The sequence below is a fragment of the Cinclus cinclus genome, chromosome 18 (genome assembly GCF_963662255.1).
Source record: "Cinclus cinclus chromosome 18, bCinCin1.1, whole genome shotgun sequence".
Taxonomy (NCBI): Eukaryota; Metazoa; Chordata; class Aves; order Passeriformes; family Cinclidae; genus Cinclus; species Cinclus cinclus.
The window spans coordinates 770463-796707 of record NC_085063.1 but is presented as its reverse complement, the minus strand read 5'-3'; the positions used below and the strand labels follow the sequence as shown (position 1 = coordinate 796707).

The 26245-nt window shown below is 40.8% G+C and overlaps 1 protein-coding gene across 1 annotated transcript in view; it reads left to right on the top strand.

Annotated features, from left to right (window-relative positions):
* The window catches only part of LOC134051361 (ubiquinol-cytochrome-c reductase complex assembly factor 1), a 45661-nt gene that overhangs the window by 5679 nt on the left and 13737 nt on the right, over positions 1-26245 (top strand). The window contains exons 3-7 of the mRNA XM_062505079.1: positions 11-115; positions 4256-4363; positions 6640-6712; positions 12269-12326; positions 18210-18318. Of these exons, the coding sequence (XP_062361063.1) occupies positions 11-115; positions 4256-4363; positions 6640-6712; positions 12269-12326; positions 18210-18318 (453 nt within the window). The remainder of the gene's footprint in view (positions 1-10; positions 116-4255; positions 4364-6639; positions 6713-12268; positions 12327-18209; positions 18319-26245) is intronic.

The following is a 26245-nucleotide window of genomic DNA, read 5'->3' as shown; positions in this document are numbered from 1 at the left end:
TTTCTACTAGAGACACAAGGCTGGCCCCTTCCAACGCTCTAAATTCTGTGGTGGATTGATTCAAGCGAATGGAGCCATCACACAGCAAAATAGATCCTTTTACAATATGAATAAGGTGAGAAGAGTTGGGTAGTTTTATTGTTGGAGGGCACACATGCTAGGGATTCTACAGAGAGGCAAAACACTTCTCAGAACACATAGAAGAGGGGTGAACAATGGTTCTGGTAATTTGAGAAGGAATTCTGTTCCTTTCCAGAAAATGAAGGGCTGGAATAGGAAGATGCAGATACAATTGAGTTATCAGGATGAGGGTTCCATTGACAAGGCTGATGGCTTCCTTCCAAGTGAGGAAAGAAACTAAGTCAAGGTGTTCTGAGCAGATGTTCCTTCCACACATATTAGAAGTGTGTTTCCTGATTCTTTAGTCTGGGAATAATTTGTGATGACAGTTTTGCTGTCTTCCGAACACTGAAAATTGTCATGCAGTCTACTAATGACAGCTAAATATTGTGCAGTAATTTACTGTTCATCTGTACTATTTTATTAATCTTTGGTATGTGTCTTGTACATGTATTGTCTTTTGTCTTGGAGGAGAAGTTTTCTGAGGCATGAATCAACTCCATAAGATCAGTTTAGCACTTAAACCAAGGGTGTTGGCATCTCTCAACTAATAAATACCCTGCTGCTGCTTTTGTTAATCAGTATGAAGAAAATGGCAAAATGGAATGAATGCATGAGAAGTGAGAGGACAGAAGGAAAAAGAGTTAGGGACTGAAGGGTAAAACTTTCATGAAAACAATCATCCTTCTTTGCTACCTAGCTAATATTGCATTTTGCTGATGTGGAGTTAGGGATACCTACTAATAAGGATTTTAAATTGATTATTTTGACATGGATAGAAAAAATTAAGTAAAACTGTAAGTGTGCAGGTGAAGAACTCCTGCCTGATAAACCAAACATTTTGCAGACAAAGACTGAAGCGTACATAAAGGGGTTGCACAGTTTATCAAGGCCAGAGCTAAAGTTGTAATCCAAACTCCCACACATGGTGCATGCCCCTAGTCTCCATTCCTGCCTGCACTTCTCTGAGACCTGCACAGGCAGCACTTGCAGAGCGTATCTGGGAGAGCAGTGGGTGATAAGACAGTAGATCAAACAAACCAGGAGTGCCACGAAGATCTTCAAGGCAAGACTCAAGATTTGCTTTTGTTGTTTTGGAAAGAGCAAGGGGAGAGGTACAAGGGTTGAAAGATGGATGAGGAAACTTCCCAGTTAAAATAGCCATAGTGTGAGAAGCCAGGCAGGATTTATGACCAGAGAGGAAGCAGTTTACAGCACTGTAGGTTTGAGGTGGGTTTTTGGACTGCAACTTCATTATTTTGAATAGAGAAGTATTTACTCATCTTTGAAATGTGAACTTGACTGTGCAGTCCTGGTGGGAAAGTTGTTTGGAATTAATGGTGAGCTTCAGATGTTTCATTTTATTTTTGGTGTCAAAATTGAAATGATTGTTTGCTTTAAGATCTACATTTCAGGTATTGAGCAGGAAAGGCAGCCTGAGGCAGACTTATGTCCCTTGCACAGTGTCTTGATGAGCTTGTTTTGAATGAGTTATCTATTTTTTAAGTTTTCTCTCTCTCTCTCTATGAGTTCACTGGAGGTTCAGTGTGATTTGAATTCCTGACATAAGTTCTGCCTTGAGCAGTTCCTATCATTGCCTGGCTGGAAGGGGATTATGAAGTTATAATGGAAGGTTAGGAGCCATTTGTAGTATAGAAGAGAGTATTGCATTGCATAATCCTGAGGAGAAGGTACTAAAAATGGGTTTAAATACCCATGTACGTGTCAGTGGAATCACTGGGTGCATCACGTGTGAGAGAGGGTGGGATGTGCAGACCTTGGTAAGAGGGGACATGGTGAACAGGTTCAATGATCAGCATTCAGAGGAGGAACTGAGTATCACAGGAGATCCTGGGTACAAGATCCTGAGTGGTTGACAGATATTAAAATGGTGCTGGGTGTGTTTCTCCCTGTTTACTTGAATGCTGGGCACGGCAGGATTCAAACCGTTGACAGCCATCCATGGGCAGTGCACAAGTGCAGTGTTTTATCTCAAATGCTCAGGCTTTGTGGATATACACAGGAATGGATTCTGTCTCAGAGCTATAATTTTTGTCACCTTTACCGTTGGTTTTTAACTAGGTATGGCAACTTGTGCAGAGTATGGATCTGTATTTTAATCTGTATCTTAATAAGTATTTACTTACCATTCATGTCATTTTAAAAACCACTGAATTAGTGCTAGGAAGTCCATAGGGAATGATCAGAAAGGGAAAAAGCTTTCAATATGAGAATAGCCTATTCAAGGACACTTCTAAACTAAGGAGTGTATATGTGTATCCTGGCCTATACAACTAATAAAAGTTTCTGAAAAGTGGGAGAGGATATGGTTGTTTGCAGGTTCTTACGGGAAGATTGGGGGCATCCAAGGATCACAGAATGGTTTAGGTTGGAAGGGACTTTTAAAAGGCATCTAGTCCAAATTACAAGTTGGATTTAGAAAAGGCTCAAGGGATTTTTTAGCATAATGGAGCTGTGAACCCAACATACCACAACTTTGTGTTACTGGGGTTAAATAGTTTCAAACGCCTCCAGATTGAGCTGACAGGAAAAAAAAAAAAAAAGGATACATTTTCTGTGCAGGAATGTCTGTCAAAAGCTGGACAGGTACATCCCAGAAGGCTGAAATGGTGTGCATTGTATTTCTCTGCTTTTGTGTCATCCCCAAGGATCTGCTCCTGATCCTTGCTGGAGTTGGCATCCTGGTCTCATTACTTTGCAGATTATACTGGCCCTCAGCTGTATTTCCTCAAGTATATGAAGGAGACTCATGTACAATAGATAGGTTAAAAGTAAATTGTTGATAGCAAAAAGTCTGTACTGCATACTTAATTCATGGAAATTATTTGCTGGAGTACCAGTGGTGATTGCAGCTGGCTGATGGCTGCTGCTGGAATGCTTAGAGGCAGAATGCCATAATGTTTTCTTAGTAGTTGTGCTGTTTTGGGATGGAGCAGAGTAAATTTTCTTCCTAGTAGCTGGTATGGGCTGTGGTTTGGATTTGTGCTGGACACAGTCCTGATAACCCAGGCATGTTTTTGTTACTGAGCAGGGCTGACACAAGGTCGAGGCCTTTCCTGCTTTTTACCCCACCAGTGGAGTAGCTGGGGGTCCACAAAGAATTGCAAGGACACAGCAGGGACACAGTGGGGACAGCTGATCCCAACTGACCCCAAGGACAGTCCAGACCATCCAGCATCATTCTCACATATAAAGCTTGGGAAGAAGGAGGAAGTGGGGGCCATTGGTGTGATGCTACTCCAATGGAGCCCAGCTGTTCTGGGGATGCCTTAGCACGTGCCTGCCCTGAGGAAGTGGGGAATGAATTTCTCCTTTGGCTTTGCTTGTGTCTGTGGCTTTTGTTTCACTAATTAAACTGCCCTTATCTCAAACCCTGAATTTTCTCAGTTCTCTCCCCTATCCCCACCTGTCCACTGGGCTTGAGCCACAGCATCAGCCCAGGGGTGTTTAAAGTGCGTGGTAAGTCTGGAAGAGAACATTTATCTTCATGTTTGCAGACACTGCAAATCTTTGCTGACAAGGTACTTTGCTGATCTGGGTTTTCTGCAAGTACTCTGTAAATTAGCTGTAAGGGGAATAACAGTCTGGGGGAGCTCTTTGGTAAGAATGGTGGGTTCATGTATCTTCATTGGTTTTAAAATGGCTGAGAGCTTTGTATAATGTATAATTACTGTAGAGTGCCTGTGAGAGGAAGAGAGGGAATGTGAAAAGTTGGCTTTATTTGCTCTTTCTGTGATTTGTTTGCTCATTTTATCTGCAAAATACTTAGGCTCAAGACTCCTAGAATGAATATGGGAGTGTAGGATAGGAGCCATATTTTGGAAAGCAGGTTTCTGTTACTATTTGAATGTGAGCTTCCAATGGGATGTTGTTATCACAATGGTTATGCAATGTTTGTATTCATAAACAGAAGAATTGCACATATGAAAACCAGTGGAATATTTTCAGGGGAGACATAAAGAGGTGCTGTGTTTTGTTGTGTTGTGTTGTTGTGTTGAACAAAGAAAGCAAGCAAAAAATCCTTAAAATTCTCTGTTAAATTTATAACTTTGCTAATGAAAATGTGTCAGATTTAATTGGTGAGACTGAAATATGTGCTGTTTCAATTTTACAGCATCTTTCTGCAAAAGATTCCTTGCAGCCATCTGAAGAAAAAGTGGGCGCTTTTACAAGGATAATAGAGGCAATGGGGTTCACAGGACCACTCAAGTACAGCAGATGGGTAAAGCAATAATTTAATAATTCTTTTGGTTGTTTGATAGTTCTAAAAAGCAGACCAAAAACACACCACATTTTTTTCTTATGAAAGGAGCAGTACTTAATGGAAACGTTTTAATATTAATTCCTGTTTTCTGATGTAGGGGATTAATAATCCAGATCTTGACCCTCCATTATGTATTGCCATCATTGAAATATGCACCAATACTACATTTGGCTTGTACAGTCTAAATTCTTCTTGAATTTCTTCAGATATCTGATTTTTACTTCATTTGTGAACTGAAGAACAGAGTAGGAGCCTTACCAGGAGGGTCTGCTGAGCAGTCAGTGGTGAGATAAGGTGTGGTTGCTGTTCAAATCATTGTTCAGTGGTAGTTGACTAGGGGTAGAGTTGACTAGAGTCACAAAAGGTCCTTCTCTCACTCCTTTTCTTTTTAAATAGCCCTTTCATAAAACGGTTGTTAACACTACATGAGAGCAGCTCTGAGAGAGATGCTTTTGGTTCCTTGTGCGGAAGAAAAAAAGATGAAATTCATAACTCCTTTTCTCTGAGCTAAGGAAGAGTGCAAAAGAATGAGAGAAGAGTGCAAAAGAATGAGAGGAAAAGGCAGTTTAAAAGAATGACAACTGTGTTAAAATTAAGACCAGTTATTTGAATAAAAAGATTAAAAATAATAGAAGCTTTAAGGTGCTTTGAATAGCTGCAAGGCGGAGTCCACCTCTTCAGAGACTGGTCTGATACTGTTGCTGATTGCATGCTGCTTCTCAGAAAGTGTAAAGCAAAGATAAATTACTTGTAACAGGTATAGTTATTTTGGTTAAAATCAGTTCCTTTAATCAGGTGAGGCTAAACCTCTTGAGAGTGTAGTTTCTCTCCCATGTGCTTGTGTACATATTGTTATAATAAAGATTCTTGTTAGCTCTCAGTGTTGATTTCGGAGTTCTCCTTAATTGCTGCTCTTTATTGCCTACTTTTGGCTGGGGAACCTGGGTTGGGAGAGAGTTATTTTGTGGTTAGGGCCCAAGAGACCTGAGTTCATTTTTGGCCTTGCCCATGCACTTTAGGAGATCCTTGGGAAGTTTCTTAATACTTCTCCTGCCTTTTTCTGTTTTATTTTCCCTTCCCCCACACTTCTTCTACACCCTAAAACTTCCATGATTAAATTTCATCAGTTTCTCCTTTGTTACCTGCATTATTTAAAGCCTGGATTGTGGGGACTTTTTTTTACAATATGTTTTTGATGTCTAGTAATGCCTGTTCTGGGGCAGTGACTCTCACCAGGGAGATCTCTGCTCACAGGCCGGGCAGTGTTTCCTTTAAAATGGAAACCTTCAGAACTCCTGTAAGCAATGTAAATCATTTTACTTCAAGAAGTTTAGATGTATATTTGATTTTTGATAGAAGCCTGAGATTACTGAATAGGAAAAATAATGGGCTCTTGTGTTTTCTTGGCAATCAGTTACAATTTCTTTATTTTCTTTTTGCTTGGAGGAGACACAAATAATTACTTTGGTGATTTGAACTGCCATTTGGCAGGCAGGGTGCTCATCCCTGCAGTATGGTGAGCATGCTGATGCTCATTAGAAAAAACAAAAAACCAAATCAGAGCAATCCAAACCCAATGTAATTTCTCTTTAAGATTTTTGCTATTAGTTATTGTGCTCTTTGAAGCTTCAGCACATGTGTCTTTGTTCTAGATGATGCACTAAGAAGTGTTTTGGGTGCAATGGCAGGCCAGGAACAAAATGAGAAATGCCAAAGCACCCAAGAGTACCTCATGTTGTTCATCATTTGGGATTCCTTTCTCACTTTTATTGTCAGTCAAGTGTCACTTTTCTAGGGAACAAAAAAGCTATTTTTAGGACATCTGGTATGTGATTTCTTTAATATTTAAAACTTAAACTACACATAACACTCTTAGCAATATACGTCACTTAAATTTGTTGGAGGAAAACAGGAGTTGTGAATTCGGATTTTCAGAGATGCTGTAAGGAAAGCCGTTTAATTTATATTTTCTGTAATTATATCAAGTATTTTAACACATTAGATTTGGAAGGATATTCAGGAAGACGTTTTCATTTTTTTTTCCTTCCAGACAAAATTAATTATACTCATACCATTACTGACAGATCTAGTAGTTTAATATACTCCTGAAAAATCTCAAGTGATGGTGATTTTCAAAAGAAGTGTTCTCAGAAAATGGCAGTATGTGGAACATAGACAGTAGTGTTCGCTAGCTCTGGTGATGAATGCTTCAAGTGTTGTCTCTGTTTGTTTAGAAGATCAAGGTGGCAGCGCTGCGCATGTACACGTGCTGTGTGGAGAAAACTGACTACGAGGAGTTCTTTAACAGTAAGTGGTGGACTGATGGTATTCGAACTGCTGCCCTGGTAAGAGAATATTCAATGGAATTATGGCACTGGATGTATTTATGCCAATAAATGCAACAACAAAAAGACCTGTCAGACCCTATCAGTGCATAGTCAACTGGAAGGGGACTGTACTGCAACATTCCCTTAAGCTCTGGAGTGACAGGGGTACGGGGGCAGAGTCTGGAGTCTGGCATTGTTACATTTTCCCTGCTGCAGTGGGGAACAGGAACAGGGATGGGATGGGTACAACTAGGAATATTCTGGATTTCAAAGGATATTGCCATTTTTTATTATTGGGGTGGGATAAACCAAGAATCCAAATTTCTCTTCCCTTTTTATGGTGGTCAGATAGTCTCTGTGTCCTACCCTGTGCCATCTCCAGTATGACTGGTGTGCAGATAAAGGAATCACCACCATCAACTAGTGCACAACTTTTTTGTGATACAAGGTCAATTAGATTAGAGGGATCACCTGTCTATCATGGCTGGGGCAGGTTTGGGGACCACTTAAGAGACTTTCTACATTTTTTTCTGACCATGACAGCATTAAATCAGGACACATCTCTTGACTGGGTAGCGACTATGACTAGAACAGAGATAGAAGACCCTCCAGTAAGTATATAGGTATAGTAGTGGCTTGGGTTGGGAATTTTTTTTTATGTTGTACACAGTGTTTTTTACCTATTAGCTAAAAAATCTGTTGCAGCTTTGAATAGTTTGAAATCTGGCTGGTGAAGGGAGAAGATGTACTTTTGAGACCTATGTAAGCTACAATAATATTTTTTTCTTACGTGAATTATTTCCTATGTCAGTGTGATTTAGCTGGTAGAAACCCATTAGCTGGATCTGGCCTGTCGCCTGGATTCCTGAGGTACCAGATATTTTCTTACAGCACAGGTTGGGACTGCTGCTTCATGAGAGATCAGCTGAAGGGACACCTTTATCCACTGCAGAGCTTATTGAGGGTGGTTTGTTACATGGTGTTGCTACTGCAAAATTTTCAAGTGTTTTCCAGAAGATTTTCCAAACCTGTGATGTTGTTTTGGCAGTTGCAGGAGTGAGAAAACTCTGTGAGGAGTAGGATTCATCACTATTGATCAAAACTTGAGAACCTCATTTTCCCTGTGCACACTCTCTCCCAGCTGTGTGCCCTCCTAGGCTTGCTCAGATAGTCTCCTCTATTTGTGGTATTTACCTCTCAGACAAGAGCTTTGCTGTCTTCAACTGGTGTTTCACTATCCCTGTTTAATTGTACAAAAATCTATAAATGTTGCACTAGCTTAAAATTTAAATGAATTTCTAAATGTGTCTGGGGAAAAAATACTGGCACAGATCTTGAAGTTCAATATGGAATAAAAATAGCTTCAGTTGTGCTTTTGATGTTGTCTTACTGTCTTTAAAAGAAAACATGCATTTTACAGAGTAGGATATGTTTGCATGGACTTGAGATAGTTGCTGCCTAAGGAACAAGGCAGTTTTCTGAGATGGATAGAGTGCATGAGAGGCACTGTTGGTGATTCAAGAACACCTGTGGTGTGGGGGTCAAATAAATAATTGTTTTCATATCAAAACAGGTAAAAGAAGTTTCTTTTACTTCTCTTTACATAGAAGTGCAGCTCTTGTGGGGGATTAGCTCAAAAATTTAACAGGCTTGTTATCCATGTTAAAAAGTAATTCCTCTAAAATGCAGGTAGTATGAGATGGGTGGGAAGTTTTTAACATGATTTTGCCATGGAGGAGCTTTAGTCTGTGGTTCCATGGGCAGCTGAGTTGAAGTAGCAGCCAAAGGGGAAGGTCTCACATCTCCATCTTCCTGTGCCCCTGTTCTGAACTGCACACTTATGTCCTTGGTGAATGTTCAATGCACTGAAAGAGAGCTGCCCAGTTCACTGACATCCTGGTTTGCTGTATTGGTGAAGTGGCACATGGAAGGGTCTAGTGGAGAGCAGCTGTGGCACAAAGCAGGTGCTAGAGAGTGCAGAATTGAGAGGGGGACATGGCATGGAGCAAGATACCCAACTTTCACTTGAGTTCACCATGTCTTCATCAAACTCTTGTCAGTCGGGAGCTGGGTTTTTCCTTCTGCAACTAAAGATGGACATTGCTTAAGCCCATTGCTCACTCCTGAAGGAGCAGCCTGGAGGTCTGGTGGGAAGAGAAGCAAACTGCACACTGTGCTGTAGTGCTGCAGCAGCAGAGCAGTGCCTGAGCCTGTGCTGTTTGGGTGCTGTGCCCCTCCCGGTGCCCACAGGGAGCCCCAGGGCAGGATGGTGCTGTCTGAGCCACAGCCATGTGCAGACCCGTGCTGTGTTTGTGCTCTGCTGCCCCCAGCATTTCTGGCTTTAGCTGGAGGGTGTTGATATCCAGATGAACTACTCAGTGTTAGCTTTGCTCTCTGGAGAGCTTATTAGCTCCTTCCTGGCCGTATGTGAACCCTGTTAACCTGCTGAGCTGACCAGGGAAACCTACAGCCAATCGTGTGAAACCACTCGTGGGCTCGTTAACCTGAATGAGCAGAGCCAGTTCTTCACAGAGCCCTGCGTGTTTTCTAGATGTGCTTTTGTGGTGTGGTTGTGTTGTGGCATAAGGAACAACGGCACTGTGACCTTATGGAACTTGGATTGGTATGTGGAGTTTGTAGGGAAGCTCTCTTACAGAGGTGTCAGTGTAAAAAGTGGATAGTGTGGTGTGAGTACTGGGACAGTGATAGCATTTCATGTCTTATGGGCTCTCTTCTATCTCACTGCAATCCTTCTGATGCCCAGTGGAATTTCCGAGACTTTTTGTGGCACAGTATGAGAGCCCTGTGAACTGCCTGTCTCTGTATATACCTTAGAACACCAGTTCCCATAATACAGACTACGGGTATGCAAGTTGTAAGGCCGCTGTAGGATATAAAGAAGGTGTTTTAATTAGGACTTTTGAATATGAAACTGCAATTAATTTTATTATGCTTTCCATCCCTTTGTCTCTTGATATTGGATCACTTGTGGACAAAACTTTGGGAACTCTGCTTTAGAGCCCATATAAAAAGTTTCTGCACTGTGCTGCTTATATGGAAAGTGGAGCTATTTCAGGACATCAGATGTTTCTTGGTTAAAGGCGAAGAGAGAAGCAGCAGAGGGAATAGCAAAGTTGATGGCGCCAGGTTTGGCGCAGAGCTTGGGTAGTTCCGATACAACAGAGGAGGCAGCCTGTGAGGAGAGTTTCATGCCTGACCTCAGAGACTTGAAAGGTCAAAATAATTTTTAGGATCAGGCAGGTAATACTCAGAGCTGAACTGGTGTTTTGCTGATGGATGTGGGCTATAGGATTACCTTGAATTCAGCTTGAACTATTAATACTGTTAATTCTCTAGAGTCAGGCAGCTGCAGCAGTAGAGAGCTCGTCCTACCAAATCAGCTTTTGGATGGCTCCTAGTAGGGCTCAGTGCAGCTCAAAAAGGCTGGAGCTTACAGGACTCTTGATTCTTGGGTCTCCCATACCCCACCTGGTGCCTTCCAGGCTCCTGCTGCTGCCTGCCACACTCAGGGGAACATTGGCATAGCACACCTGTTCTTTTGCAAGATATGTGGGTATTATTCTGTTGTGTCCTTCCTAAAGTTGTGGTAGTGGCAAAGATGATCCATCATGAAAAAGTCCACAGTCAAGTTTTGCCTCCCTTACTTGATGAATTTAAAGTGCAGAATATGACTACAGGAAAACACGTCCTCATAATTCTGAGCATTCCTGTCTCTTACGGCTCCAGACATGTGGCCAGGATGGGTTCTGTGCACAGAACAGGTTTATTCCCCAGCCCGTAATATGATAGTAATTTCATAGATAGCTTTATCATCAGACATTTTTTCTTTATCTAGTTTTATTCTGAGGAGAATGGTCCATCCTATAATGAAACAGAAAATTATTCTCCCCACATAATTTACCAGAATAAGGTGTTCCAACCCCCCAAATTTTAGAATTCCATTCTTTTTACAAAGCTGATAGCTGAGGACAAACTTCTTACTTTAAACCCTTTGTTTAAATTTACTATGTAGACAGTCCAAATATAGAAGTTAAAAATATTTATAAAAATAGAATTGCAACTCTTGGAAAGTTAGAGAAAAAATTATTGCGTCCTAGGTACTCAATAAGTCTTTAAAAACTTTCCATATTTCCAGGAGTAGAGGTGTGAGCTTTGCTTTCCACTGCAGAGTGATTTCTGTGGTGGGGGACTGATCCATGGGAACTCTTACTGAAGAGACCTCTGAACCGAGTGTTTGACTATTGCCTGTGGAACCTTCATTTACTGAGATGGTTTGGTTAATGTAGGCATTGTGTGCTCCTGCCCTAGTTAGAGATGCCTTGGCATGACTTTAGTTCAAAGTAGTAATTTCTAGGCACAGGAATTATTTCTAAAAGGAATGAAAGAGCCAGAAGGGTAGAAGTTTGAAGGAGACTTGTGTTTAATCTCCAAACATGGACTGTTAGTGTCTTTGTACTGTCTTAGAGGTGATGTATGGGCAGTGGTGCTGAAGCTCGGCACCTCCTAGGACTGATGGAGTCATCTCTCTGGGGAGGGATGAATAGTGGTGATCTGTTTGTTTTTTTCTGACCAGAGCTGGCATATAAAAAGAAAGAGGCTATGAGAGTATTGCTTCATGATCTGGGTGAATCTCCTTTGTAATACTTGGCAGCCAAGAAGTATAGGGGTCAGGAAGGAATCTGTTCAGCACAGAAAAGATGAGGTTGACTTCCCTAGGGCATATCTGACTGTAGAGTCACTTTCTGAAGACTCTCTGGCCTTGTTCCAGCTAGGTTTGAACAGCTAAGAAGAGAACCCCAAGTTCTGGGTAGGCCAAGGTGACTGCCTCAGATCCTGCTCATTAGGGACTTGCCTTAAAAACTCCAGGAAACAGATGCAGAAGTGTGCCTGGGAGGAAGGTTTGAGAGTGACAGGAACTGAAGGATTTGGCATGCGCAGAACCTACAGGTTCATTTTTTTTCAAGCATGAGGAAGACGTTTCTGTGCCACATGGCCTAAATCTCCATCCTCACATCCTAACTGCACATGGAAATCCATCATGTGAACACACATATGGACAAGCCATCTCTGGGAAAACAGTGGCTGTGGGAGTAGAGCTGAATCTGGAAAGAGATTGTTTCTGTGGTTGGTTAATGGGTTTAATCCTAATGTAGCCTAGCTGGAACACTCGGAGCGCTGTGGGCTGTGCAGCCACGGAGTGAATCCAAACTGTGGAGTGGGAGCAGAGACCCTGGTAACACAGAATTCTGTCTCTGGCAGGAGACAGCAGCACATGGGAAGGAAGACTGTAAGAATGGAGCAAAGCATCCATTGATTCCTCTGAGTTACTTACTGCTGTTTTGGGACTCTCCAATCTAGAAGCCACATGTTTGTCTCATTCTGCATTGTGGAATTCCACCCATTACTCTAATGCTTTTAGATTTCGGTGCATTGAATTTCTGTTAAGCACAAAATGTGATTAAATTAATTTTAATCTTTTGTTTTGGTTTTGTGTTTTTTTTCCCCTTCCATCAAGGGTGCCAAATGCCTGATACTTTGAATTCATGGTTTCTAGTAGCCCAGCTTCATGTCTGGTAAGTGAAAAAGAAAATAATAATATAATTACTTCCAGAAAATGGAGTTATATGCAACTAAATGTGAGAAAAAGTAGAGCTTTCTATCCATGGTTGATAATAGAGGTTATATTCATTTTACTGATGACTGAATTTCAGCAATTTTCTGCTGAAGAACAAAAAGTCCCATAGAGAAGCTGACATCTCTTGCATCTCAAAATTCCTCACTAGTGGAATGATCTTTGCCATGAGTTTTCTAAAAGCCTTCCTCAGGCTATGTGGAAAAATCCTACTTGGGTGTTTTAGGAAAGGTTTAAATTTATGTAAAAGACATTTAAATTGGGAGAATTTGTGGTGATGAGAAGCATTTAACAAATTATAGCACTGGTATTTATTCTTTCTCTTCTGAAAAGTACATGCAGAGCGGTGAATGCCAGCTTGGCTGCATTTAAAAATATTTAACACCTTAAACGTGAAGTTTTTTCCCTTTTTTGTTTGTGTAAATAGTAGCCAAAAAAAATCAGGTTTTCATCTAGTATTACATACTTATAAAGGTCAGAGGATACACAAGGGAGTACAGTAATTTTTTAAGTGCCAGATCTTTCAGGGAACTGAAGTCCATAGACTTGGGTCCAGCTGTCCAAAGGCTGAAAGGAAGTTTTGTACAGAAATAGCTGTGCTCAAGGCCCCTTGTTTCCTTGCCTCCTCCTTTTACCATTCCCTCTTTTTAATTTCCTGACTCCTCCATATAGTGAAAGATGAGGTAGCTCATTACACTAAAGAGTGAATAAATGGGCAGAACCATTAAAATTATAATCAGTTAATGAAATCAGTGGAACCAAGTGAGGAAGACCTTTGAAATATGCAGTTTATTTATTTCCTACTGTTCCCTGTAGGAAAGAGGTTTTAAAAATGAATTGATGAGCTAATAATTCATATAGGTATTTTGAAAACTAGTGCAGTAAATTTTAAAAATGAGACTGTTTGTAAGTATCTGGGAAAACCAAAGAGAGTTTCATTTCAAAGATGAATCCGCAGAGCACACAATATTTTCATCTTGATTTCTCATTGACAGGACAGTGTATCCTGTGTTTAATATACAACATCAAATTCAAGATTAATTATAAAAATAAATGAGAACTATGACAGAGATGAAACTGGTCTAGGATAGGCACAAGTTTCTACGATCAAATCTGCATTGGCTTCTTTTGAAGGTGGCCAAGAGTTGCTGCACTTCAAGCTGGTGATGTTATGGAGAGATTAGCTGAGGAGAATTGAAATACTCTTGCATATGAGATATGGTGGACAGGTTGACAGCAATATCCTGCACAACCAGGAAAGAACCAAATCTCTCTGCCTCATTGTGACAGCAGTGAAAATTCAAGTGTGGGGGTTAGCACTAGAGGTTAATTTTTCTAGGGTTTGTGAGCCTGGCTCTTCTGTGTTCCTGGCAGCTTCAGCTAAGGAGCACTGTCATTCTGGACCACAAATGAGAGATCTGGTTTGATATTCCAGGACACAGAGAAGCCTGTGACAGGCCTGCTTGCTACCTGGGTTGTTTGGAAATGCTGTGGGCTTTGCTTGTGATTAGATCAGTGACCAGTATCCTGCCATGACATACTTTGCTTTCCCAGGCAGGTTTATTGCTACATTCTCTGGGATGCTCTTCATTTAGGCAGTTTGTTCTCAGTATAGTGGGAGCAGAAGTGCTTCTGCTGGCTTTGACAAGGTCAAGGACATCCTACTGCTGTCTGAAGGCTCCAGTTCTCTGTCTTTCCTGCTGGACCATTTACCTCAGGGGCTATAAATCTTCCTGATCTGGTGACCAACAGCCTGTCAGGAGATTGTGATCACCATCTGCTCCTGTTCTCCCTAGCAAGAGCAGTCTGCATCACTTTCTTATGTACTTCTTCCTTCTTACTCAGCAGCTTAGTTTCAGGTGATAGTGTTTTCTGGAGCCAGAGAAGATAAGAATTTTACCTACTTTGGTAAACTTTGTCTCATTTTCTTACTGTTGCCATTGCCCAGCATGTTGTAGTTAAGTTTTCCATGGTTTTTGTATCCCAGCTTTTACAGATTTAAGGTGCTTTGTCAGGGCAGGTTGTGTTAAACATTCTGGTGGGTTCTCTTTGAATCTCTGCCTCCTCCTTCTTCTTGTCTGTGAATAGAATGTTCCTACTGGCCCCACTCAAAAAGAGAAGAATTCAGGCTCTTATGTTTAGCCTCTGCTTTTGCAAACTTCTTTCAAGATAATGTTCCTTTAGAAATACTCCAGTGCCTTTCAATGCAATGCTAAACTCATGCTTGAAAAAGTCAACGCATCGATATGGTTTACTTAGAAAACCAACCCATGATTATTCTTTCCTGAATGTCATGTTTTTATAGGCTGTTTCTGTTACTTCACACCTCTGATGTCAGGAGGACACTTGGTTTATATTTAGAAGTCCAGACCTTTAAAAAAGGTCTTTATTTCTTCTGCTGGGTTTGCATTTTCCCATGCATCTAAATGGAGTATTGGCTGAATCCAGAGCTGTTACCAAACTGTCAAATTACTTGGGTGACTGCTGAGGAATGTATTGGTTCATTATTTGTCATGCAGATACCTAGAGCTCCCTTCATATTTTCACCAGACCAGGCATGGTGGCATCTCTGAAGTATTTAGTATCAAACAGAGTGGTGCTACAATTCCTGTTCTGACTCAGATACCTGTTGCAAAAGTTCTTCTAAGCATTGTTTTTAAGGAAGTCTGCACTTAGGTTTTGATCAGCCTGAGGAAGTCTAGAGGAGAATGACAACCACCAAGTATATGTAGAAAACAGTTCCTGAAGGAAAAAATTTTTCTGATTTGCATAGAGAAGTCTAAGAACACAGTACCATTTTGAAATGTGGTGCTTCAGAAGAAAGGGAATAAACTCTGTTTTGTGTCTTAATTGCATCAGGGCAATCTTGCTTGAGAGAGATTTTAAAATAAGTTTATTTGAAATGTCTCCAGCATTTAGTTGATCTTGCCTTACCATGAGGAGATGGGCTTCCAACAGCCTAAACAAAGGCCCCAGGGGAGGGGAGGCTGCACAGCCAGGCTGGGTTCTATCTGCTGGATAGAGCAGTGGTAGGAGCTGGCCAGGCTGGAGCACAGGAGAACATGCAAACCTAACTTGGACCTGTTCAGAATTCTGCTGGTGACTGTCATTCACTGAAGTGTAATGTCACAACAGAGCAGATGGAAAAGTCAGTTCAGGTGTTTCTGGCTGTCTGCCAAGCTGGTAGTTGTTCATGAGTGGGTTAAGCAGAACAAAGCCTTCCAAAAATGCTGTTGATACTTGTGTTGTTAGGCCAGAGTAATTTCTTTGAACAACTATAGCATAGCTCCAGAAACAGCTGCTCTGGAGCAGCTGAGGAAGCAGGAATGAGTGGCCAGGTACAGTGGAAGATCTGAGTGGGCTTTACCTTTAATGGCTCATCACACCTTGATGCATGGCACAGGGCACCTTGGAGTAGTGATCAGGGGGTATCAGCCCCCACTTCTGATGTTTAGGCTGGTCTGGTATACCATGGGAACACTGACAGAAGCTGTTGTGAGAAACTACAACATTTCAGCTGGTGTGAGTTTAGTTACAGATGCTCCTGATCCTTTTCAGCTAGCTACCCTATTATATAATTTTCTTCTAAGATATCTCTCTGTATAACTTAAATGTAGCAACATTTATCCAACCCAACTAGTGTGAGGTAGACAGCTTTCTAAAGATGGTTTGGAGTAATTTTCCTTTCAGGGTTTGATGGAAGATGAGTCAGTATATGACTAAAGTACAGAACAGATTGTGCAGTGTAATGATGAAATGTTTCATACCATGGTGATCTGGTTAGGAGGTTTATAGGCTTTAAAGAGTCTGCCTGCCTCAGACAGCAGGTGTAGTAACAAACTATCAAACTTTCAAATAAGCTGCAAATTCCATGATCTCACTTGTGGTGCTGCAGAACAGCACTGTGACAGCACTGTGCAACCAAACACAAGAGCTCCCTTTTAGGTGCCATGAGTAGCAGGTTTTCCTCTGTACACCAGTCCAGTCCTGCTCATCATTGACCGGTTGTTCCCTGTTGGTCTCTGCGCTGCTCTCTCCTCCTGCTTCTCCACCCCTGAAGGTACACAGGATAGAAAACACTATTTATGCTCATGGGGAGCTTTTCTTGCCCCTGAATTTTCCACCCCTGAGTTCAGCTGTTGAGCAAGAGAAGTATAAAAATGTTTTTTTTAGCGCAAAATTAGTCTTTTCAACTGAGTCTTTTTCTCTTTGACTTGTTAAGGGTAAGTAAGAATTTTCACTTCAGTAATTCACTTCTCTGTACAGTTCAATTATGTAAATGCACAAGAGGAACAAAGGTTTTGAAACTGGTAGAAGTAAACTGAAAGTTTTAAGCTTTTTGTGCATTTGTTTTGTGGAAGGTCTGGTACCTGGACAGCTGTTCTCTGACCACTCTTTGAATAGAAAACTTTGTCATCCTTCTGAGAGAAAGTGAGGATTTGGTTTTGGTACCATCTTAATTGCATTTGTGTGGTGGGACAGTGGTTCTGACTAGCAAGAAAAATATAGAACTTCTGCAGGTATTGCTACCTTCAGTTATTGTCTCTGACTGTCCCTGATAGTAATTTTTACTTCTTTTACAGGTTAAAAAATATGTTTCCTTTACTAATCCATACACAAGATAGAACCCATCATAAAGATGAATATCTTTCCTTTTACAGGTCATATCACCACACTTCAGGTGTTTGTGATTTTCCCTGTGGAGCTGGCATTCATGGGTCACCAAATACTTTTAATGCCTGTAGAGCTTATATTCACTAAAGAAATGAACCTACTAACAGATAATAGTCATATTTTCCTTTTATATCTTGTGGCACATTCACCATTGTCAGTGTGTGGCTGCTCCACAGTGGCCTCCAGAAGCTCTGCTGTCTTGGTTTTACAGGAGCTGGGAGCAGTTTCCTTCCTAGCATGTCTGTGAAAAGCAGTGGCTTCTCTCAGCTCCAGTGTTTGAACATCACCTTGTTTAATCACTCAGTCCTGGACAGCCATTTCTGTCTTTCAGCATGGGAGCAGAGTTGCTGAACGAGGTAGAGAAGATGGGACAGGTGATAGGATTAGTCCCATCCTGGTGAGGAATCAGCCTAGGCTTCAGTTTGTGCTCTTTACAGATGTTTCATAAGAGGCAAAATAATTTTTTAAAAATTTATTTTGTAGAGAGAGCAGCAGCAATGAAGTTCAGATGTCTTTAATGCTTAAAAAAAAATAAGTCAAACAACTCAACCTGATATTCTCATTAAGATCTCACAGTACACTTAACAAACCTCTGAGCTGGTCTTGCCTATGGCAGTTTTGCCAGGTGGCTGGACATGTAGCCAAATACCCCTGTAGTTTAAATAATTAGGACATTGCTAATGTAGATTGGTTGAAGCCTGTAACTTGCTTAAGCTTTCCCAGCCTGGCTAGTTGGACTCTTACAGCACTTGAGTGCACCAAGCTGAGCTACAGCTGGCTCAGAGCCTGGAATTAGACAAACCATATGTTCCTGTTCCAGAGGGTGAGGTGTTTTTAAGGCTGAGGAATTTAGGTTGCAGTAGTGTTTAACTAGATTACAGTACTGTCAACAAGAATAGAGTCCACTGTCACTCTTCCATGGCTGGATTGGCCAAAATCCAGCAGATACAGCTCCTGAGTACAGAATGGAAATGTTTGTGCTGGTTTATTAAAAAAAAAAAAATCCTTGTGTATTTTTCTCCTGATCACAAACATACTGTAAGCAAAACATTAAATGGGTATAATGGAGTCTACATATAATGGAAAGTATTTAATTTACTCTCTCCTTTTTGGAAAAGCCCAGGAGCTCTGAGTGGTGTTGCTCTTGCAGGATGTGCCTGGTGCGCCTGAAGCAGGAGGGCCGCACAGGGAAGTACATGTGCCGCTACATCGTTCACTGCATGTGGGAGGACGTGGAACAGCGTGGGAAGGTCATGGGCGTAAGTCCTCTCTGGTGCTGTTAATCCTGATGATTCCCATCTTTCAATGCTTTTCTGGATTTAAATATCTTAGAAAAATGCTTTAAGCTTCACTAGCTTAAGCTGGTACCTGCAGCCCTCACTCCTGACCATTTATTTTCTCAGCCACTGACCTTGTTTCTGAAAGTGTATTGAGGCCTGAACAAAAGTATTGATTTGTCTGAAATTAGTTATTTTCCTACATGATTTGCCATGTCATTGGAGAAATTGATGCTGCTACAACAGAATGGGGGTAGGGAGGAATGTGACTGGTGCCAAATCCATAGTTAAAACTTCAGTAATTCCAGCAGAGCTCTTGAGTTTTCTCTGTATCTAAAGTGGTAAAAGGAAGGTTAATCAATAAGGGGTTTTTGTCAAGTTCCTGCACATGACTATAACTAGTCCTTAGTGTATTTTTCATTTTGTATTCTCACTGTGCCTGATATTTACCACAAAAAAAAAATCCGAATTTTTGGGAATTCTGTAGCTTTACTTTGTTAAATATTGCTTTTTAAGACAAGACATTCTGTTAATCTTCTTTTGAATTAAATCTAAATTCGCACATCTGAGAATTTTTTGCTATATTAATATGCTTAGATGAATTCCAGTGTGGGAATCTCCTCTTTCTGGTAGGGCAGTGTGAATGAGCCTGACAAATCAGATGTAGTGGGGGAAAAGACTGAATGAAAGAGCTTCTGCATTTTTTTCCTTATCCAATATCACACTGCTGGTTGATTCTACTTTCTCTAGGAGCTATACAGTGTTCAGATCTCTACTCTGGGTGTAAATTTAAGGTTCTTCTTGAAAAGCAAAAAAAAAACCCAAACCCAAAACAAACATGTCACCTTCCAGAGCACCTGAAAGTATCTGTTGGATTCCAGGGAGAAAATGAACCTTTGCAACAGAAAATTGTCTGTTTCTTTTGACCCTTATTTTGTCTTATATGAACAAAGTGCTGACCTGTAGTTTTCTGTGCAGGGTTGGAAGCAGCAGGCAGCAAAGAGGAGCAAAGCTGGCTATTTGCTACCCTTCCCAGCAATGCAAGGCTCCAAAGTGAAGAATGCTGCAGGATAGGCCTGTATTGAGAGCCTTACAGTAAACCTTAGGGGAAAAAAGATAGTGCTTACAGTCAGTTCTTTTTAAAGGGATGCATAGGGTTTCCATTTATACAAACTAAACTATTCCACTGCTCCACAAGATTCCCCAAAATATAAAAACCCCATCAGTGTCTTTATATTTTAATCCAGTCTGTACCCTGAGCTGTTTATACATGCATTTTGCAGTAGAATGGTGTCTGTTATGCAACTGCAAGGAGCTCTGAAGTTGCTGGAATGCCATTCATTCCCTGCCTTGTCAGGTTAGGCATCAGTTTATGCTTGAATTTAAATTGTGTAGTCTTTGTGGGAATGACCCTGCAGTGGAATCTCCAGTGTGTTTAGCTTGCAGTTCTGTGATTCCTGTAATACACCAGACTGTGGCCTGGTGCTAACATAGCCTTTATGTGGCCACAGCATATGCTCAGAGGAAGAACCTGCACGTTTGAGGGATTAATCTGCAAGGCAGTTACACCTGTGTGTATTTAGTACAGCTGAACTGTACAGAGGCCCATTGGTTTAATGAACCTCCTTGGGATCTCCTGATCTCTCAGGAGAAGAGATGATCTGAGCAGGCACTGAGGGGAAGTGAGAAAGCAGAGTGGACTCTCCTGGGGGTAAATTTGGAAATCAGGACTGTTCTCCTCACTGTAGTCTTAGTGAGGGCTTTCATTATGTTGCAGTGGATTATTTTGTTTTGGTTTTTTTCATCTTTTATTTATTCCTGATCTTTCAGTCATTATTCATAGTCAGTCCCCTGTGGAGACAGGCTGAGAAAGTTGGAGCTGTTGAGGCTCGAGGAGAGAAGGTTGTGTGGAGACCTCCCAGCACCTGTCCAGAATCTGAAGGGGCTGCAGGGACGCTAGAGAGGGACCCTTCCTCAGGAACTGCAGTGACAGGAGAAGGGGGGATGGCTTCACATTGGAAGGGAGGGAATTTAAGTTAGACACGTGGAAGGAATTCTTCTCTGTCAGGGTGCTGAGGCTCTGGCACAGGTTTTCTGCGGAAGCTGTGGCTGCCCCATCCCTGGAAATGTCCAAGGCCAGCTTCACTGGGGCTTGGAGCAACCTGGGATAGTGGAAGGTGTCCCTGCCCACAGCAGGGGAGGGAATGGGATGAGCTTTGAAGTACGTTCAGCCCAAAATTCCTGGGATTTTGTTGAGATGAACAAACTTCTTGGTCTCTTCTGGTAATATTTTATTGTGTTAGATGAAAATTATCTATGCACTAATGTTTGAAGATGTTACCAGTTCCCTTGCTCCTTATCACTGCTTTATTTTCCTTCGTCAGTGACAGTGATTCTGGCTTCATATCCCACTTCACCCATGCCCCTGCATGGGCAGTTCCTATTCTTTCCATGCTTGTTCACTCTTCTCCACTCACCTTCCTTCCCTTCACAGAGCTGCACCTTGACTGAAATCTTTCTTACTTCTCACCTTTAGCAATTGCAATGAGTTTTGAGTGACCAATGAAGGGCAGTTTCCAACGTGCTACATTCTTTTTATTAACCCTGACGTCTTTATCCCTAATGATTTTTTTAAACTGGAGCTGAGATAATGACAGGGGGTTTGTGACGTGATGGAGGGATATGTATAACAGCAATTTATTTTCAAATAATGTAGTCCTGCAATCAGTAAATATTCTGCCTCCAAAAGAAGGTGGTCAAATGCGTTAGGAATAGTAGATAAAAAGAAGATTACATTAATGTTCCTGTGTCAATGCTCTTAAATTTCAGAATCTGAGTCTTTCTCAGAAGTAAGATAAATGAAAAGAAACTTTACTGAATACATTCAAAGAACTAAATTATCATCTGTGTAGATCCTAGACAGTTAGGAAATTCCATTCCTTCCCTTTTCTCTCATGCAGTGCATCAAAGGTCAGGGTTTAATTCTGATTCCTGTATTCTGGCACAAGTGACAGAGCACCTGGATGGAATTGCTGGCTGCATGCCATTAGTTTAACTTGCTGACATACAAAGTTGCAGTTCCTTGCAATCTAGCAACAATGCCAGCACTTGATGCTGGACACTATTCCTGAAGTGATACCGGTTGTTTATTGAAATGTGCCGTCTGCTCTCAACTGGTTCATTGGAGCCAAAAGGGGTAGAACGTAAAGCATTTTAACTGCAAATTTACATCAGCTCCAGCTCCAAATGGAGTTTGTATTATTTCAAAACCTAGTTGTTAAAGCTGCTGAGATCTAAATCTCTGCTACAAAGTTTTGAGGCCTTTTAGCCTGAGCTCCTTCAGCACTCCTGAATGTCAGCAAGAGTCAGAAACCCAAACTTGACACAGCTGTAAAAACACACGGAGAGTCTGTGGCCTCAGCAAATTCTACTGGTGCAGGCATATTTCAGATATAAATTTTACTCTGCTGTCCCTAGTACTAATGAAATCAGTCTCTTTTGGTGGGTTTGCAGCCAGGTGTGCCCAGTTTTGTGGTTGACCAGTGCTCTTTACTTATTTTTTCCACTGGTGACATTTCTATCAAACTTTAAAAACAAACAGAAAAATTGGCTTGATGCAATGGCTCCAAGTGTTAATAGTAACATTAGGCTGGGTAAAAGACTGGATCCTGCTTTGCCAGAGATCTCCACCTTGTGGCTTGCAGGGAATAGATTTATCCTGTGCAAGCTGGCAGCTGCCTTGTCATTTTGGAAAGCGAATTCTCTCAGGACTAGACATTGCTGCTGTTTTCTCCCTAAGGGAGTTGTGGAGCCACCTGAGAATTAACCTGTCTGATCTCAGTATTGTGCTTTAGTACCTGTGTGGATTTAAAAGCTGTTGTAAAAGTTTAAGTATGTTTAGATGAAGCTGCAGGGTTGATAGCAAGGACATGTAGATGTTCCCTAAAACAGGATTTCAGCTGATAACAGGACAAGAGATGAAGGTTAAATACATAAATAAATTTTAGACTTCCAACCACTCAAAAAATCCCCCCCCTCAAAAAACAAACAGAACCCCAACAACCCTTCTCCAAACACCCCACACTAATACTTTTAGTTGCAAATCCTGTGGTGTCTCAGGAAGATTCATCAGGCTTTCTTCCAATACTTGTAACTGTTTGTAGGCTCACTTTACCTGCCTTGGTCCTATGTGTTGTGGTGGAATTCTGCTGCTGAAATGAAGTTATTTTCAGTGCAAAATTACAGTTCATTTTTTAATGAATAAATGTTCTAAAAGAGATAGGACTAGGAGGGGCTGTCCAGCCCAGTGTACCAAACCTGTTTTAATTTATCATAATCTCACTTTCCTGTTTTCCCACCAGACCACTTAGACTCCTACACCCTTTTTTTCCAGGAACACATCTAGGTGTCTTTTGAATTCGTTTATTGGCTCTGCTATGTGTAGCACAATACAGCCTTTGTTACACTTTTAGCTACAGCTGCTTATACCCAGTGACCCATAATTTGCTCTCAATTACACTCATGTACATCTGAAGTAACAACATCAGAATCAATACATGTATCTGAGAGCTGAAACTGACTCTGGGAACTTGAATACTTGAATTTTCTGTCTTGATACTCTTTTCACAATTAGAAAATTTCAGTTGATTGAAAGTGCCAGTTTACCTTACAGGAGCTACAGAATTTCCTAAACTCCATTTTATTCTGTTTAAGTTATTCTTACTGTGGAGAACAAAAAGTTTGACCTTGTAACTAAAGACTCAGAAGGCATGGTTGGAGTGAGGCCAGCAAGTTTGGCTTTAGAGAACGAGAGGACTGGGTGTAAAATGAATAGTTTTAAAATAGAACTTGATCTTTGTATGAATTAAAGTGGGAAGCTGCTGTACTGGGATGTTCAGGGGTGCCCTCCAGGCCTGCCTCTAAAATGTGACGGGAAGTCATGGAGTGGATTTTGGATGTGCAGGAGTGAAACTACATTTTTTTGAGAGAGATTTGGGCAGAAGAAAAATGGGTGCAATATTTTGAGGCTGGAATGGGGAGTTTGGATGAAGGGAATGTGCTGAAGCAAAACATTGCAAAGAAGATAGTGATTTTGTTTGAGGAAATGGACTAGGATATGAGACAGAGGATTGTGTTCAATATAGCTGAAAAGGTTTTTAAAAATTTATAAAACTAAAGAAGAAAATTTTGAGTTTTAAATTATCTGTATATGTTTTGAAATGCTTTACTAGGATGTTTTACAGAGAAAAATGTTATGATTTTTGATGACCTCTTGGAATATATAAAATTTCACCAGATTCTAGTGTTCTCTTTAAAAAAAACCAAAGAAACTAAACCCTTGCCAAAGTAGTGACATACAAAATTTCTCTGTATAGTTTTTGTTGGTTTTTTTAATAGGATACCAGACATTGTATGATTAGTTTTACCTAATCTTATTGTTTCAAGGGCATCACAAAAAAAAGTTCATCAACCCTTGATCTTTTCTCAAAGAGCTTTAAAGTTCACACTATGTTTCCAGTGCATTGTCATTTCATAAATGAATAATAGTAGGTACTTTTCCAGAGGAAATTCAGTAAATTTGATTCTGGAAATATTAATAACTTAAATATGTAGGACAGTGCATGTGTATGGAATGTTACCTTGAATTATCTGAACTGTGACGATATCTGAAACAAACTGTAACGATGCAAATGTAGCTTTACCAGCACATGGAGCTCTGAAATATGGGTCTCTTTTTCAGTTAGTTTGTGATGTTGTTCTAGTGACAGCATCTGTGGGACCAACACACCTGGGTGAAATGTTTAGGCCATGCTGAGGATACCTGGTATTGAAATCAAGATATAATAAATGCTTGGATTCTTTTCAGCTGGCCTGCACCAGTTTTCTGGCATAAAAAAATCGATTCTGGCACAAAAAAAAAAAAAAATTAAATTCCCAGATGTGTTGGATCATGTTACTGTAAGATGGTGTCATTGGTCTATTCTGTGCCTTGCTTGAGTGCCTGCAGAAATTACACTGGAAGCTGCCTTGTGGCATGTTTTCTAGAGATACCTTTTTTCAGTATTATGTATTTTTCAGTATTATGTTACTCTATGTCCATTGTATAGGCAAATGTTCTTCCCCCAGAATGTGCATTTAAGCTCCTTCAAAAAAGAACAGAAATAATACCAAGACCAGAGTCCGTTCTAAGTCAAACCAAAAAAAACATTGAGAGCTTCTCTGTTGTTCCCATCCATTTTAATCACATTGTTGCTTGTGCTTTTCTCTGCAGATAGAAAGTCACTGATATCTTCTGCTTCCACTAAAGTAGTGAGTCTTGTATTTTCTTGTTAGAGCTTAGTTTATTTTTGCTTCCATTTTCTGAGTTCTTTGCCCATTTTTTCCGTTTACAGCTCTTTGAAACTTTTTTTTTTTTTGCCTGCTTTTGCTAGCTACTCTCACAGGAGAACAAAAGATAATGATTGGGAAGTTTAAGTGCAGTCCTTGCAGTAATCCCAGTGCCTGCTTCCACACTTGCTGGCTCCTCTGATTTCTTTTACAGCCCTCGTAAAGCGAAAGCATAGGATACTTCTTTGTACATCTAGAGAAACTGAGGTACTTTTCTGTGTTCCATTATGGTCTGACAATCTCAGTGGATTGTGTTCCTTTTTTCTGTCCTCAGTCTTCTCTTTCTGGTCTTAAACAGCACTTGCTTCATCTCTGTTAATACGTCAATTATCATTACAGTTCTGTTAAGAGTTTGAATGCTTTTATTTCATTCAAAGGTCAGGAAATAATGACAAAGCTTTAAATGCCTAATATCTAATCTTGGAGATCTCTCTTTGTCAATAGCAAAGTGTTCATCATGTTGATTTCCAAGTTAGTCAGGAGGCCTTGAGGCCAGGAGAATAAGTGTGCATAAAAGGGACAATTTTATGGTTGGGATATCGTGGATGTGAGATGGGATCAGTACAGCCTTGGTCAATGTGAAATTAATAATACTGGTCTGAATGGGTTTTCACAGGGCTTGGGCATCCAGAAGGATCTGGCAGGGAACAGAAGGCAGGCCTGGGGGTGAACAGGGGTTTTAGGGGTCCCCTGATCTTTGGAATAATTTGTCTCATTGATGCAGATTACCAGCAATTCTGTTTGGAGATGCTGTTTGAAGACTTCATGTTTTAAAAGTGGTGAAGTGGCAGAGCCCCTGTAATTGGTGGAAAAACAGGACTAAACCCCCAGAGGACAAGGCCAGGTACCAAGAGCTTAAAAATAGTGTGTCTCCTTGACGGCATCCTAAATTTGCCGTTTGTATTTCCTATTTTATTATGTCCTTGCAGGATGGAAGATGATGCATATATAAGTTTAATCCATGTTATTCAGGAAACTGTGTAAGGAAGATTTTGGCTTCTTAAAATCCTTGCCCATATTTTTAGGATCTTCTGGAAGTTTATTTATTCACAGCAGCATCAAGTCTGAATGAAATGGAGAAGTGAGATGGAAAACTCACAATATCTTACCATGCAGCCTTTTCATGGTTCACTTTCCTCCTTTGCCTTTTACTTGAGGGCAGAACGAGGGTAGAGAAATCATTTTTGTTCTCTTCTGAAAGGTTACAGTAATAAAGAAACTCTTGTTAACATCAGAGTATATGGCAGGCAGGAGTTTTCACAGTCTGGCATTGTTTATTTTACCAGCAATTTGGAACCTTCTGCACTCTTAAAATATTGGCAAGAAAATACTTAACTGTTAACTGTTCTGTGGCCTGTGTGTGTTTGAAGCCCTGGGGAGGAGGAATGCTTGGGGAAATCGGGTTTTTCTCAGCTTATGATTGAAACCAGAAGGTGCAGAATATTGGTAAAAGGTGAAAGCAATGTGACTTCAGATTAGAATTTTACCCAAATGTGGAACTGATAGGAAAATGTCAGATAGG